General features: G+C 33.8%; 1 protein-coding gene across 1 annotated transcript in view; it reads left to right on the top strand.

Moving 5' to 3' along the window:
- Positions 1–17,190, top strand: part of SLIT3 (slit guidance ligand 3) — an 890,559-nt gene that overhangs the window by 661,391 nt on the left and 211,978 nt on the right. Inside the window, exons 10-12 of the mRNA XM_053718567.1 lie at positions 4,529–4,600; positions 7,935–8,006; positions 13,386–13,457. Of these exons, the coding sequence (XP_053574542.1) occupies positions 4,529–4,600; positions 7,935–8,006; positions 13,386–13,457 (216 nt within the window). The remainder of the gene's footprint in view (positions 1–4,528; positions 4,601–7,934; positions 8,007–13,385; positions 13,458–17,190) is intronic.

The following is a 17,190-nucleotide window of genomic DNA, read 5'->3' on the forward strand; positions in this document are numbered from 1 at the left end:
ATACATAGAGAAACATGCATTTATATGTATAGAGAGATGTTTAACTAAGGAGATAATGAAAATATTTTACATTACAATCTTATGCACATTAAACAATATTTCAGATGGATTTTCAAAGAGATATTCGCATATAGATCTCGAGATATCTAGATATATATATATATATTCATATCAATATCTCGCTATAAATAGATATTTCTGTCCAAAAATCATCACATATATAGAGAAATATTTATTTATAAATAAATAGAATATTTTCGCAATGTGAAATAATCACATTTTTATGTACATGTTTTGCACAACATATTAGGGTTTTTGTGGAGGTTTTTCTATTTGCCTTCTCCATTGACTTATATGGGGAATACATGAATGGCACGCATTTTGGCTGTTTGCATTATGCGCAAAATAAGTTATTACTCAACTTGTAATAGCTGCGCAACCACAAATGCAAAAAGCCATAACGCGTGCAGTGTTTTAGTAAATGATTTCCCGCACGATTTGTAATCTTGCCCTTAGTTTGAATTTCACATGAATAGTTGATTTTTTATGACAAATTTCATAGTTTTAGTTTCCTTCCCACTGCATGTGACATCCATCAGCTAATCACCAAATATATATACATATATACTGGGAATCTTGCACATGCACAGGAGTAGCTGGTGCCTCAGAAAACGTACATATTTAGATAATTGATGTGAATTGGAAAGACAGATAGAGAGACAGACAAACAGAGAATACAAATATAGATAGATAGATAGATAGATAGATAGATAGATAGAGAGATAGATATAGAGATAGATAGATATATATATAGATAGATAGACAGATAGACAGACAGACAAAGATATAGATAATAGATAGATAGATAGATAGATAGATAGATAGATAGACAGAGAGATAGATAGATAGAAATAGACAGAGAGATAGATAGATGATAGATAGAAAGATAGATAGATAGATAATAGATAGATAGATAATAGAAAGATAGATAGATAGAAACAGACAGAGATAGATAGATAGATAAATAGATGATAGAAAGATAGATAGATAGATAGATAGATAGATAGATAGATAGATAGATAGATAGATAGATGGATCGATAGATAGACAGATGAGGATTTTATAATAAACTCTCATAAGAAAACATTATTAGTTTTATCTGTGTTCTATTACTTCACAGTAATTCTGTTTGCTTAATATCACTATGAACGCTATTTAAAACTAAGGAAATTAGATATCCCTGCCTTTTCTCACCCTGGAGAGATAGGTAATATAATGTAGATAGCTTGAAAAATATAGGTGCTAAATTATTTAACTCCAGAAGAGCTGAATATCTCTTATAGGTAAAATTTAAAGTGACTTTTTAATTTTACATACATTTTTTATTTAGTAATGCTTATTGGTTGCCCAGTGTTAATATCAAAATTATTAGGTAAAGAAAATATTGCAAATCTAAAAAAAATGCATTGGGGAAACAATATATATATATATATATATATATATATATATATATATATATATATATATATATATATATATATTGTGGTTTGTCATCTATTTATGTATGTGTATAACTCTTGGGGGCACATGATCGGCTGTAGCAATCATGTCCGCCGCACATCGATAAATGCGGACATCATACGCTGTCGGTATTTATCATTGCACAAGCAGTTCTGATGAAAGACCGCTGCTTCTTAACTCCTGTTTCCGGCTAGCCTAAAGGCTCGCGCGGAAAGGGCTGCATCAAGCTCCATTCGGAGCTTGATAAATCGGCCCCTATGTGTGTATGTGTCTGTGACTTTGTGTGTGTGTGTATATATGTGTATAACTCTGTGTGTGTCTGTGACTGTGTGTGTGTCTGTCTGTGACTGTGTGTGTGTATGTATGTGTATAACTCTGTGTGTGTATGTGACTGTGTGTGTGTCTGTCATTGTGTATGTATGTGTATAAATCTGTCTGTTTATGTGTCTGTGACAGTGTGTGTGTCTGTGATTCTGTATTTATTTATTTATAAAATATTTTACCAGGAAGGATACATTGAGATTTCTCTCGTTTTCAAGTATGTCCTGGGTCCACAGAACATTGCATTGACACAAAAGGGTACAATAAAATACAAAAACAATAATAATACACAATATATGCAAAAATTTAACATAGAACAGGTAGGAAATATATAATCAACCATGACAGGTGCATTCAGTTTTAAAATATGTAGAGAGGGATCTCTTAAAGGATATTAGGCTTGGGGAAGGTTTGAAGGTGTGCGGGAGGTCGTTCCATAACTGTTGTGCTCTGTAGGAAAAGGAGGATTGAGCTGCTTTCTTTTTGTATTGAAGCAAGCTAAATAATGTGCTGGTACTGGATCAGAGGTTATAGGAGGTGGGAATAGCAGGGGAGAGCATTCTGCTCAGGTAGGGTGGGAGCTTCCCAGAAAAGCTCTTAAACACAAGGCAGGAAAGATGGAGGTTCCGTTTAGATTCCAGCAACAGCCAGTTTAGTTCTTTTAGCATGTCACAATGGTGGGTCCTGTAGTTACATTGTAGCACAAAGCGGCAGAACAAGTTATACAATGTATTACGTTTATTAAGGTGAGTTTGCAGTGCAGGTGCTTATACTATGTCCCTATAATCCATGATTGGCATCAGCATTTGCTGTACAAACTTTTCCTTTACTGTAAGGCTGAGGCAGGGTTTGTTTCTGTACAGGGCACCTAGTTTTGGATAAAGTTTAGATGCAAGTATTTCTATGTGGAGACCAAAAGATAGATTGGGGTCAAACAACATACCCAAGTATTTGAAAGAGTGGACTGCGGTCAGTGTGCAATTTGATTTTGTTTTGATGCATAGATGGGAATTTTTGTACTTTGTGTAATTTAGGTCCTGCTCCAGTGTTTAGGAAGAGTTTGTTTTTTGAGATCCACTTTTCTACCTCTGTGAACTGGTCTTGGAGCACTGCTTCAAGTTGCAGCAGATCGGAATTGTTTGCATAGATTACTGTGTCATCTGCGTACATGTGTACAGTTGAGGATTTGCAGACATTAGGCAGATAATTTATAAATAATGTGAATAGTAGGGGGCCGAGAATAGAACCTTGAGGTTGTATGTATGTGTATAACTCTGTGTGTGTATGTGTATGTGTATGTGTCTGTGACTGTGTGTTTGTCTGTGACTGTGTGTGTGTGTGTGTGTGTATGTATGTGTATAACTCTGTGTGTATGTGTCTGTGACTGTGTGTGTGTGTGTGTCTGTGATTGTGTATGTATGTGTATAACTCTGTGTGTGTATGTTTATATGTCTGTGACTGTGTGTGTGTCTGTGATTGTGTGTGTGCATGTATGTGTATTACTCTCTGTGTGTGTATGTGTCTGTGACTCTGTGTGTGTATGTATGTGTATAACTCCGTGTGTCTGTGACTGTGTGTGTGTGTGTCTAATTGTGTGATTGTGTATGTATGTGTATAACTCTGTGTGTGTATGTGTCTGTGACTGTGTGTGTGTCTGTGATTGTGTGTATGTATGTGTATTACTCTGTGACTGTGTGTGTGTGTGTGTGTCTGTGACTGTGTGTGTATGTATGTGTATAACTCTGTGTGTGTATGTGTCTGTGACTGTGTGTGTGTCTGTGATTGTGTATGTATGTGTATCACTCTGTGTGTGTATGTGTCTGACTGTGTGTGTGTCTGTGATTGTGTGTGTGTATGTATGTGTATTACTCTGTGTGTGTATGTGTATGTGGCTGTGTGTGTGTCTGTGATTGCGTGTGTGTATGTATGTGTATTACTCTGTGTGTTTATGTGCCTGTGACTGTGTGTGTGTTCTGTATGTATTTGTATAACTGTGTGTGTATGTGACTGTGAGTGTGTCTGTGACTGTGTGTGTATATGTGACTGTGAGTGTATCTGTGACTGTGTAAACATTTATTTTGAAAATACCATTAAAAAAAATCCACATTACCTCCAGACAAAAAATATTATGAACAAAAAAAGGCCTAAAGCCTTAGGGGGGAGCAGTATTTTGAGTGTCTAGGGCAGCACAACACCTAAATATGCCACATTGCAAGTAGTAGTGAAATAATAAAATGGTCTAGCTCATTAGAGTATTTTGTTATTGCTAATACTACATGTGTTTGTGAGTCAATGACTGATGGGTAATTCTTCCATATCTCATGTTTCCCTTTTATCAGTATCTTCCTTTCTTTGCCCATTCTAATGAGGATATTATTGAATTAGAAGTCATGAAACTGGCTGCATCTCATCTCTCATGTACCCAATCTTGCAATAGTTAGCGTAACCACTATTTTTTAAATTGTTTCTTTATATAAAAATATCGCAAAAAATCCCAAAAGATAACTTAAGACAAATTATATCTGATTTTAACTTTTTGAATAATAAATCTGAAAAGAAAGATAAAAGTTTTCATAAACCTTTTGTTCATATTGTATGGGAATCTAATATCTCTGCAATCAGTTCACTGTAGTCATTTAAGTGGATTGTACAAATAATATATCCTTTTTTTGTTGTTTGTTTTCAGACGCCTGGAACAGAATTCTATCAAGAGTATTCCTGCTGGCGCTTTTACTCCTTACAAAAAACTCAAGAGAATGTAAGTTGAAACCGCATTGCAATAAAAATACAAAATTGTCTACCAGGTCATACTATTTTTTATGTTGACGGACTTTTGGGTACTTTTGTTGAAATGCTGACTAATGACTGTATGAAAAAACTACAGCCTGTCCTGTCTGATGTGCTGGCTGACAGCTGTCACTTGTCAGTGTTGCTAATAATTGAAAAAATAAATGTGGGCCACATTTAACCATGGAAGTAATTATTTGACTATGGGCTCCATGTACTAAGCCGTCAATTCATCCGTCATTGTAGACGCGGATAAACTCGCCGTTACTCGCCGCGGGCGAAATGGTGTCCGCTGTCGCTATGTACTAATATTCCCCCAATAAATAGACAAGTCTAGCCCGCCGCGAGCAGTTGCGGATTGTTGATAAATTTGACGCCTCGCTCGCCGCGACTAAGCTGATGGTACTTAACTTTTAGTTGAATTGTCTGGCCAATTATTAACACGTGACATGCAAGGTGTCACGAACATCATAGTAGTCGCGGGAATAGAATTTTGCTCCTATAAAAGTTCAACTTATCTAAACAACTTTATTATTGTTCAAAATTTTTTGAAGAGTGATAACAGAGCGTTATTTTTGTAATATTTATTTACAATTTGGATATGGCTTCATCTGGATCTGATAATATATAAATATTAATATAAAAATAATTATAAAGATTGACAACTAACAATACAAATTTAAATAGATTACTCTTTAATTACAGTCGACAAATTGGGCGCAATTTATGTACATGGAAATGAGAGACAAATTAGACGCCAGTTATGCTGTAAGTACAATGCTGATATTACTGCCTTTTATATATGTCTAGACTGGCGTCTAGATTGACTTTCCTATTGTTTTGTACCTTGCCCGCCACCTAAAAGGTGGCGAGGCAAAAATAGCGAGGTGGGAGCGGAAATTGTAGCGAGCGGACAAATAGATTTTTTAGTACATTCGTTTTTTGGCGAGTTGGTGGTCAAATGTGTCTAATTACAGTGAAAAATGGAGCAGTAGCGAGGTTTGGCGGATAAGTACGCTCGCAATTTTAAAGATGCGAGTTTTAACACAATTGACGGCTTTGTACATATCAGTTTGCGAGTTTTGACGCGAGATTTGTTGCGGGTAGCTCGCTGACTGCTTAGTACATGGAGCCCTATGTCTCTGAGGCCTAGCAGAACCAAGTAGATGGTTTCAACATGTACAGAGACTATTATACATCATAAGTAGAGAATACCCCAAACAGACAATATCATAATTAAGTTCCTTACTTCATTTCTGGTTTGAGAAGAAACATTGGAAATATATACACTGTGAATAATTATGGATACATAGATAGATGATAGATAGATAGATAGATAGATAGATAGATAGATAGATAGATAGATTTGGAATTATATTTATTGTGCACTATAATGAAAAAAGTATGCTTTTTTATTTTTTAAAAGACTCAATGCAAGATGGCTAGATATGTTTGCCCAAAATGTAAAAAATGAGAGACCTAATGCTGATAAATTATATAAGATACTGCAGACGGGTTCTGCATAAACTGCTGAGTGTTAAAAATATCCCCTATAGACTAAAAGAGATGTAGACTCATAGCAGGAAGGCTGAGAATGGTCATGTGTCATTAGGAAAGGCTATTACAAGAGGCAATTCGGTCATAGGATACTGCTGCGGCAATTTTAGTTATCACTCAGGTTCCCTTTGGAATTATGATCTGCATTGTGGAATGGGAAAAATAAACACAATATGTGGAAATTATGATGTAAAATGGAAATGTAATGATGTTTCGATAGCCATAATAATATGAATGGCCAGTTTGAAATCTCATGTAAATGTTATTCCTTTTCACTATGGCGCTACTCAAAGATAGGGAGTAATCCAATGTTTTATGGAATATTCTTTTGCTAATGACCTTGAGTTTTACTAAAACTGCAATGTGTTAAAGTTGGAATGTGACAATGTTTGTGCATCATAAATTGCAGAAATGACATTCTGTTACTACACCTACAACTGTTACTGTATTATCACTGTGTGTTTTCATTTAAACAATGTCTCTAATAGAAATAAGACCACTATAAGGATTAATTAAGCCTACATTTCTAGATTGGGTACCAGGCTATAGTGGCATTTTTGTTTATATTTGCCAGCAAAGGACTAGTTCATAATTCATTTGTAAAACTAACAACTGGTCATGGTGACCCAAAAATATCTATTAATTTTATGGAAAATTTAATTTATTTCAGAGGTTACATTTACTCTTGGAATATTATCTTTCTAGAGCATAGATGGCCAACTTACAGCCCATGTGCCAATACATTTTGTGGCCCCTGGAAAAAAACAAAACTGTCAAAGTGTCCTATAGGTCTGTGACCCCAGGAAAAATCAGAACTGAAAATGTGTGCTTTGGGGATTCCTGTTAGGCCATCTGGTGGGTAGAACAGCAGATAGAGGTTACCCTGCAACCTTGCCTAAATTTGTCCCTGTGTCACTGGCCATTTTTAGGAAATGTGTTATTATTATTTGTGTGCATAATAGCCATAAATGTATATGTGGCCCTGAAGCTTTCTAGCATATTGTGCTGTGGTCCCATGTGTTAAATTTGTCCATTACAGATCTAGAGTATCAATCTAGCATATGATAGTTGTAAGGATTAGCAATGGCTTATGAAAAGCAGAAGATTTTACAAATGTTTTATAGGCAATCCCATGCTATAATACTCAAACTAGTGTCCACTTAACCAATAGCAATAGTTTTTTATATACCGCAAGAAAGTTTTTTTGGCATATTATTTTTAAAACATTTAGCTCTTTTCCCAATAGGAATTTATGTGTGTGTGTTTTCTTATTTTTATTTTATTTTGGTAGTGAGAGAGGCACAAGTTCAATGTCAAACTATTATTATAAATACAGTGACCATTATGCTATGAGATGTTGATCACTTAATGCTAAAATTTCAGAACTCCCCATTATATGCATATGGATAATGGTTTAAGAACCTGGCATGTTTTCATCTACTATTTAAGATCACGTGACTACTATTTTAAAGAGGAGGGCAGAGTTATTGTTTTTTTTCTGTGTATCATTATAAGTCAAGTCTAGTCATATATCAGACCTGGTAGGTTCACTCACTATTTTCTTTTGGTGCCCATGTCAGTACCTTTCAAAATATCGAAAACAAATGGTATGTAAAAATATGAAAAACACTTTGTAAAACCAAGATACACTAAATATTTAATATACATAATACTATTCTGTTGGATAGCTGAATTGCATATTGTCCTATGAGTTCTACCTATAGACCAACATTTTATGTTCTTTTCAGAGATATCAGCAAGAATCAGATATCGGAAATAGCATCAGATGCGTTCAGTGGATTAAAATCTCTCACTTCATTGTAAGTATTTTGAAAATGTTTGTATAATGATCAATAGGATTCAATATTCTGTTTAAAAACGACATTTGCTATAAATACCTGAGGTCCTGTGAACTTTAAGGAATAAGAGTATATAGAAAACTATTCCATGTCGATATTAAAGGGAGAGTCAAGTCAAAATTTAACTTTCATAATTCATATAGGGCATGCAATTTTAAACAACTTTCCAGTTTACTTTTAGCATTAAATTTGCTTTGTTTTCTTGGTATTCTTTGTTGAAAGCTAAACCTAGGTAGGTTCATATGCTAATTTCTAAGCCCTTGGAGGCCGCCTCTTATCTTGGTACATTTTGACAGTTTTTTCATGGTTAGATACTGCTAGTTTATGTGTGTCATATAGGTAACATGCTCACTCTCATGGAGTTATTTATAACTCAGCACTGATAACAGTGTTACTTTTACAAAACTGGGGAATGAGTAATAAAGAGATTATCTGCCTTTTTAAACAATAGAAGATTTGGTGTAGACTAAGGCTAGTATGCGAGCTTGGTAGCCAATAACACAACAGAATCTTACTATGGGTGCATAGCTTATATTACCACAAATAGAATTAAGAGACGGGTTTATCTCTGAGGCGGCAGACAGCAATCAGCCCGATCGGATACGATCGGGTTGATTGACACCCCCTGCTAGCGGCCGCAAATCTGCAGGGGGCAGTATTGCACAAGCATTTCATGAGAAATGCTTGTGCAATGATAAATGCCAACAGCATATCGATGTGCAGCGGACATGATATCTGCACAATAATAATTCAGCCCCATGTCTCTGTGTCATTTGAAGACAGGTGCATTGTGTAAACAGAAAAAATAATAATTCATGTTTTTGAATTAGGAACAGGTAGTGTAATGTCAGAGACACTACTGGAAAATTTGAAGGAACATTAAATACTTAGAGATTTTAATACAACATGTTAAATTGAAAACAATAAATCAGCTATGCAATATACATTAATTATGTTTTTGCACTCTTTTCCCGTAATTTAATTCTGAAAAATTGTAGACTTTACATTTCCCATTAAAAAATGAAGTGCAGACTTCAACTATATTCAGCAGTCAGCTATATTCCACACAGTTTTTTTAAACAATTATTAAACTTTTAAAATAAACATCTGCATATTAATCTCAGACTAATCTTAGTTTAAAATTCATCATTGTATCTAGCATTTATTTAGTATTTATATTTTTGTATGTTTTTCAATTTTGTGTATGATTTAAAGGACCATAAAATGTTGAATTATTGCCAGTGAAACATTATTGCAATATACATTCATTATTTATTTTGGAGCCTTTTGTTGTAAAATATATCTAAAAATGTGTCTGTTTCACTTTCTCCCATGGAGCCTTGGGTTAATACTTGATGGCAATGTATGCAAGCTTTTGTTTACTTTCTCCTCCCTCTCTAAGCTTCCATGGTGTTGAATGCTTTTAAAAGGTGAATTATCAGTTTTGCATCAACAATCATGATAGGCATATCATTCTTTGTAATAGTAACCAAGTTGAATTAGTGCTAAACCACCTTTAAGGGACAGTCTACTCCAGAATTTTTATTGTTTAAAAATATAGATAATCCCTTTATTACCCATTTCCCAGTTTTGCACAGCCAACACTGTCTTAATATAATTTTTATCTCTGTGATTACCTTGTATCTAAGCCTCTTCTGACAGCCTCCTTTTTTCACTGACTTGCATTTTAGCCAATCAGTGCTGTCTCATAAATAATTCTACAGGAGTGAGCACAATGTTATGTATATGGCACACATGAACTAACGTCCTCTAGCTGTGGAAAAACTATCAAATGCATTCAGATAAGAGGCAGCCTTCAATGGCTTGGAAATTATTATATGAGCCTACCAAGGTTTAGCTTTCAACTAAGAATACCAAGAGAACAAAGCAAATTTGATAATAAAAGTAAATTGGAAAGTTGGTTAAAATTGCATGCCCTATCTGAGTCATGAAAGTTTAATTTTGACTATACTGTCCCTTCAAGGGAATACAAGAGTGCAGGCTACTCCAGTCTGCACATGTGCAAACAGAGCTTGTGCCATATCTGAATATTAGTTTGGGATTGGTTAGCAGGGGTTCTTTTGTTTTGGGGGACAGGGAAACCAGTGAAAATAATAAACATAAACAATATACTCATTTGACAAAATAAAGCTGCAGTTTTCATTGCAAAATTATTCTTATTTATGAAGGTTTATAATCGTATAGTTTACAATTTGTGTTTAGTGTCCCTTTAACATTTCTATTTTGAAATCACAATGAACATGAAATACAACCATTAAAGGGACACTGAAGCCAAAAAAAAATATTTTGTAATTCAGATAGAGCATGCAATTTTAAGCAACTTTCTAATTTACTCCTATTATCAAATTGTCTTCATTTTCTTGGTATGTTTATTTGAAAAGCAAGAATGTAAGTTTAGACGCCGGCCCATTTTAGGTGAACAACCTGGGTTGCCCTTGCTGATTGGACAGATTGGACAAATAAAGATAGCAAGAGAATGAAGAAAAATTGATAATAGAAGTAAATTAGAAAGTTGCTTACAATTACATACTCTATCTGAATCATGAAAGAAAATATTTGGGTTCAGTGTCCCTTTAAATCATTTTTCCTACATATTTTAAATAAGAATTTTACTGCATAATTTACATTTGAATTTTACTGCTTCCCTTAAATATGAATTATAATTCCTACTTTAATTATGTTTTTTACTTTCAATTAGATTTTTAAACTGCTTATTTTATTGAACACTATATTGTAATATGTGACTCATATATAAAGAAATGTAGGTCACTCACATTATGGAAATACACAAATCTCAAGGCAAAATTCACCTTTTTTAAAAATCTCCTGATCACGCTGTACTAACAGACCTTTTTAGATAATCTTGCTAGAGCAGACAGCTTTAAAGAATTGGGCCTGATATCTTGAAAAAGTCGTAGCTATTTTGATTACACCTGGTACCTATCTTCTTTGTAATGAAAGTGTTAAATGCTCCCTAAGCACTCATGTATTTATGTAGACAACTGTCATTTCTCTAAAGACAAACTAATCTCTTTTAAATTAGCAATTGATCATGCAGACTACAGTCTCTGAAAATAGAACTCTCTGCATAACCCTATTAAAGTCCTTTCTACATGAACAACCAAGAAATTGTTTGGTGATTAAAGACTTCTCTGGTGCCAGTACATCAACTCTAACTCTGTGTGTCTGTTTTTCTCGTCTCTGCTCTTTAGAATTTGGTGCAATTTAACATACTCATTTGAGACACTTAATGTAACATCTTGATTGCAATTCCAAGCCACCAGGAAATCTGACACTGAGGGATGTAATGCATTTCTCTGCATGTGGAACTACATTACCCTGATAATTGTTAATAGGAAACTCATTTTCTGTACTTTATATTAAAAAACAAAATACTTTAAAAATGTCAAGGTACATCATGTGGTTTAAAATCTAGTGCATATTTTTTTATCTAGGTGGTTTATTATATCATAAAACGAGTTAATAATTGAGTTTATGTTTATAAATAACAAGTCTTAAGATATTGTGAGTTTGCTTTTACTTCTCTTTTTTTGTGTGTTTGATTTTGTTTTACATTTGCCAAATCTGTTACGGCCAGGTTCTATTTTCTGGGCTGTCTCTTAGAGGGGCATGGAAGTCACTATTAAATGTTTGTGATTCACAATTTTAAAAATAAATACAAATCTATTATCAGTTTTTCCCCTTGTATATCTTGGTCTCCTTGGATGAAACTTGGTTTAGAAGAAAACACGTTATGAGCTCTATCTGCCTACAGTGCTATGTAGCAAACAAACTGTAGAGGGAGCCTTAGAGTGTAGAAGCCTCAGCTAGTGCATGATGAAACTCTTTGGTAAACTAATAGCTAGCATTGTACAGCTAGAAACACTGTTAAATAATGAGGACTGAACACAAATCTAGAGAGCATCTATCTTTGGATAGGAGACAGATAAACTTTTGTGAGAATAGTAGTAAGTGAATGTAGAGATATTGGTGTTACCTGCTATCAATCTTCATTGACTGCTGTAGATCCTTACACACTGTTGCCACAGTACTCAAGATGTGCACATCTGAGTCTACTTTGGTAGACTCTTAAGGAAAGGGGGATATGGTCAATTAAGGAGACCAAGAGAAAAATGCAAATTTGCTAATAGAAGTAAACCGGGAAGATTTTTTTAAAACTGTGAATTGTGAAAGATTAACCTGAATTCCATTTACCTTTATGTCTGTATTGAATAAACCTGCACCTTTGTTGCTTTGCCTCTATGACTGAAAGGCAAATGATAACACAGGCCAAATAAAACTAGAAAGGAAAAAAAGAATAGAAGGGTTGTAAAAAATGGAATGCCAAACAATGCTAATGGTTTCATACAAGTATATGTTTTTATAATGTATGGACTTCCTTACTGGAATATATTCGATATGTAGTAGTTGATAATTGATGTCATCTTTTTGTTCAGCACATTCACAACTATGAGTGGTGATGTATGTGTATGTATATATAAATGCATCTAAAGGTGGCATTTTAAGTTATGTCATTTTATTTTTCTTAATAAATATGCTGTTATGCTTGAGGGCTTTGTTACTGTCTACCCATAGAGCTGTGGGTGTTGTCTCACAGACCAGTTAGTCACAAACATGCTCTTTCTGTTTGTTCCATAATGAGAATAAATAATGTTATTAGTGCATAAATAACAGAACATTAAACTCTATCTTATATTACATTGAAAGTATTGAAACACTTTTCTAGACAGTTACAAACATACAGTGATAATTTCATTTGTGATATATGTACTTCTGGCTTCCTAATTTCTGTATAATTTTGGTTGGAAACTTTTTTTAAATGGTATGCTCTGTCTGAATCACAAAATAAAGTTTTTGGGTTTCAAATCCCTTTAACTTTTAATACTCAGATGTCAGCACAAGTATAATTTAGAAATTACATAATTTTTTATTTTTTTTGCTCTCTCATGAGCAAATAAAGGATAAAAAAAAGTTAAAGAAAAAAAAAATAATTCTCAATATCTACAATGTAAAACAGAAATGGAATATATTAAGATTTTTTGCTGTTAATTTTTTTCAATTGACTGTATAGGAGTTTAAAGTCTTGTTATTTACACTGTCAATTTATTATCAGACAAAGGGTGAATCATATCATCTCAATGTGACGTGTTTTCTGTGAATTAAAATTAGATTGGTTGTTAAAGGAAAGGTTTCCAGTGGAACTTTGTATCATTTGCCTAGAACTGAAGATCAGCTGAATTATAATTTAGAACAGAGACACTGTTGTAACACTTTTGTACTTTCTTAATATTTTTTCAGAGTGTTATATGGAAATAAGATCACCGAGATTCCCAAAGGTCTTTTTGATGGGCTGGTCTCCTTGCAGTTGCTGTGAGTATGATCAGCTATATGTTTTAAAATGGGAGAAAAAAAACCCAACTTGATTGGTTCTCATCATCTTAAAGTGTCAGTAAATGAAGGTGTGTTATGGCTCACATATAGTTAGACTGGAATCTTATGAGCACAAACAGATAAAAATAATTTGAATCACATTTGTAAAAATAAAGTTATATATATTTCAAATTACCTAAAACGTTTGTTATATAAATGCAATCTCGCCACCCATCGAGCCGATCCTGCAGTGGGAGTGAAATCTAGGCTCACAATCCGTCCAATGAGAAGAGCTATTCACACCCCTAGTAACTCTCATTTATGCACATTCACAGTCTATTTCCAGGCAAGTGATTCAAACTGCGCATGCGCAGTACCTGCACTAGAGCGTAATGCTAGTGTTACTGTGGAACTTGATATTGCGCATGCCCAGTATGTCTCCAACAAGCCCTGTCAATCAAGGAACGTGCACCCTTGACACTCAAGGAGCTCAAGGGGATAGGTTAGGAAAAAATAATAAAAAAAAATACATTACTGGCATTGGGCAGCAAGAGTTCAGAACATGAAAGTGAGTTTTGTTAAGATTTTAATAACGATCTACAATGTTTGCAAAGGTGATATACAGCTAGATCGTTATATTTACATGTGGCATTTAGAATTATTGAAAGAAAAAAGCAAAGTTTACTGTACCTATAATATTTAAAATTGCTGCAACATGTATAACCGTTGATACTGTAAACTGCAGTACTTATTTCTAAGAAACAAAGCTCACAATCTAAACATTGTTAGCTTATTTCGAAGTTGTGAAAAAGTTGCCTGGAGAAGAGTAGGGCTATGTGTTACCTGGTAAGTGATGCAATGATAAGCCTTATTAAATATTTTGCATACTACTCAGAGCAACAAAAAAAAGACAACAAAGCATTTAGTAATAAAATCCAGAATAGTGTGCTTACAGCCTAATAATGATATTTGAACCCATTACCAGATAATGTTTTTGTGTTTTTATATTTTTAGATATAAATAAAAAAACCTATATGTTAAAATTGCTAATATTAGGGATACAGTTAAAATACTTAAATTATGAACATATTATTAAATTATACCAAAAGTTTTATTTATTATATATTACTAATGTAATCCTAACAGACTTTAAATAAATTATAATAGATTAGTAACTTGTTTATTTATAGCATACATTATTTAAAACTGAATCTAATAAACACTATAGAGCCTGGTCCAAACTTCAGAATTCAAAATCATAATTCTCAGCTTGGTTAACAAGTGCATTATACCTGAAGTCTGCTAGTTGTGTCAAAATATTCTGTTTAGAACATCCAAACACATAAAGGGCCAGTAAACCTAGAAAATAATGTTATATAATTCTGCACATAGTGCAGAATTATATAACATTATATTAGTTCTAGCTTTATGTAATATAATATTGCCTGTGAATTTTTATTAAAAAAGAGTGTATTTCAGACCCGCCCTCTGTGGTCTACTGAGCGGGTCTGGTTTTCCCTCTAAGCGCATCTGGGCAGCTGTCTAGTCACAGCCTGGCCCAACTGCGCCATTACACTCAATGTAGCTCGCTCTTGCTCTGTCTGACAACGGGAGCGAGCTACATTGAGTGTAATGGCACGGTCGGGCCGGGCTGTGACTAGACAGCTGCCCAGATGCGCTCAGAAGGAAAACCAGACCCGCTCAGTAGAGCACAGAGGGCGGGTCTAAAAAACCCTCTTTTTTAATAAAGATTCACAGGCAATATTATGTTATATAAAACTAGCACTAAAATAATGTTATATAATTCTGCACTATGTGCAGAATTATATAACATTATTTTCTAGGTTTACTGGCCCTTTAATTACAATTGCAACCATGGACAAATAGCCAGATGCTTGTATATGTGTCATTGTGTCATTTGTATTACTATTTAACATTATATGAAATTAGGAAATTATCATATTTTAAAAAGTGAACTGAGCATGTGTGGATTTGTCAGACCTCCTGACTGGAACTCTGACAGTCTCTTATAGTGTGTTCTTCCCATGATACCCAAGTAGTAGCCCTATAAGCTTGGTATGACTTCCGGTAGCAGGTTGTTTAAAAAGATACATTTTGGTAGTCAAATGGATGGAACACATCTACAAAAAATGTAATAGTACTGTTCTTGTTTATGTATACATAAGCAATTTTGTGTGATCTATGTTTGATTTAATGACAAACCATTCCATCTGTAAACTGCTGATGGTATCTCATACTGTGAAAGATCTTTGTGGATGATTACAAAATGTTGCCTGTGAATTTGACATTGACAAGGTCAGGAAGACTTGATTGACTTGTTTAATGGAAAGAAGCTGTTAACCATAATGACATTTGACTTAATTTACAGATGTGAATACCAAACCTTTTTTCTCCCCTTACCTCCTATATTAAGAATGTTTTACATTTCCACAATGAACAGATGTTAAAGGCTTAAATAGATGCTAAGGATGTAAATAGCGCGCATTTGGTTTTCCTCGACCTGCTGTTAAACAATTGGAAGTAGAGCATCCTGATTATATCTAATTGAGCATTCAAAACACTCCAGATTGGATTTCTCCTTATTAATATGGAGGCATACTGATAGAAAATTGCTCTGGGGGTGTTCTAATCAGGGGCTTTTGTTTAGTGGAATATCATTTGTTTATATATTTTTCTTTAACATGTCAAAGAACAAATATAGGTTAGTACATAACAAAATTCCTTTCCATTTGTGTAAAATTAAGCAAGTTAGGTGTTTTTTTGTATTTTATTAATCAGCATAATAGTTCTTAATATGAAATTAATTATTATTATTATTATTATTATGATTATCATATCTTTAAAGGGACACTGTACCCAATTTTTTTTCTTTCGTGATTCAGATAGAGCATGAAATTTTAAGCAACTTTCTAATTTACTCCAATTATCAAATTTTCTTTATTCTCTTGGTATCTTTATTTGAAATGCAAGAATGTAAGTTTAGATGCCGGCCCATATTTGGTGAACAACCTGGGTTGTCCTTGCTGATTGGTGGATAAATTCATCCACCAATAAAAAAAACTGCTGTCCAGAGTGCTGAACCAAGAAAAAAGCTTAGATGCCTTCTTTTTCAAATAAAGATAGCAAGAGAATGAAGAAAAATTGATAATAGGAGTAAATTAGAAAGTTGCTTAAAATTGCATGCTCTATCTAAATCACGAAATAAAAAATGTGGGTTCAGTGTCCCTTTAATTATACACACTCAACAATACAATATCATTTTGATCTGCTGCATAGGCTGTTTTTTTTCTAAAACAAGCTACAATTTTTGTTTTGGAAAAGTAAATGACTCTTTTAATTTTTCAACATGAAAGAATACATGTGAAAGGATAAGTTACCAAAGTTAATGACAGACACTGTGAGAGACTTTAAGTATCCCTTGGTTAAGCATAAGGCTATCCTACAAACTATATAAGTTTATACTGTTAGGTAATATTGGGCAGACTTGCTGGGCCTATGGCTCTTATCTGCCGTCAAAATCTATGCTACTATGTTTCTATATTTCTATGACCTACAATATTGATTTACTTTTTTTTTTATTATTCTGCATTTGGTATCAAAGTGAGCTATATCTTATGCTTTAGCATCTTCTATTATTTTCCTTTAGCTAAAAAAGCAATACAAAAATTAAAACTCAACCTCTTTAGGGTAGATTGTTTATGTAATGTGTTAA

The sequence above is a fragment of the Bombina bombina genome, chromosome 6 (assembly GCF_027579735.1).
Source record: "Bombina bombina isolate aBomBom1 chromosome 6, aBomBom1.pri, whole genome shotgun sequence".
Classification (NCBI taxonomy): domain Eukaryota; kingdom Metazoa; phylum Chordata; class Amphibia; order Anura; family Bombinatoridae; genus Bombina; species Bombina bombina.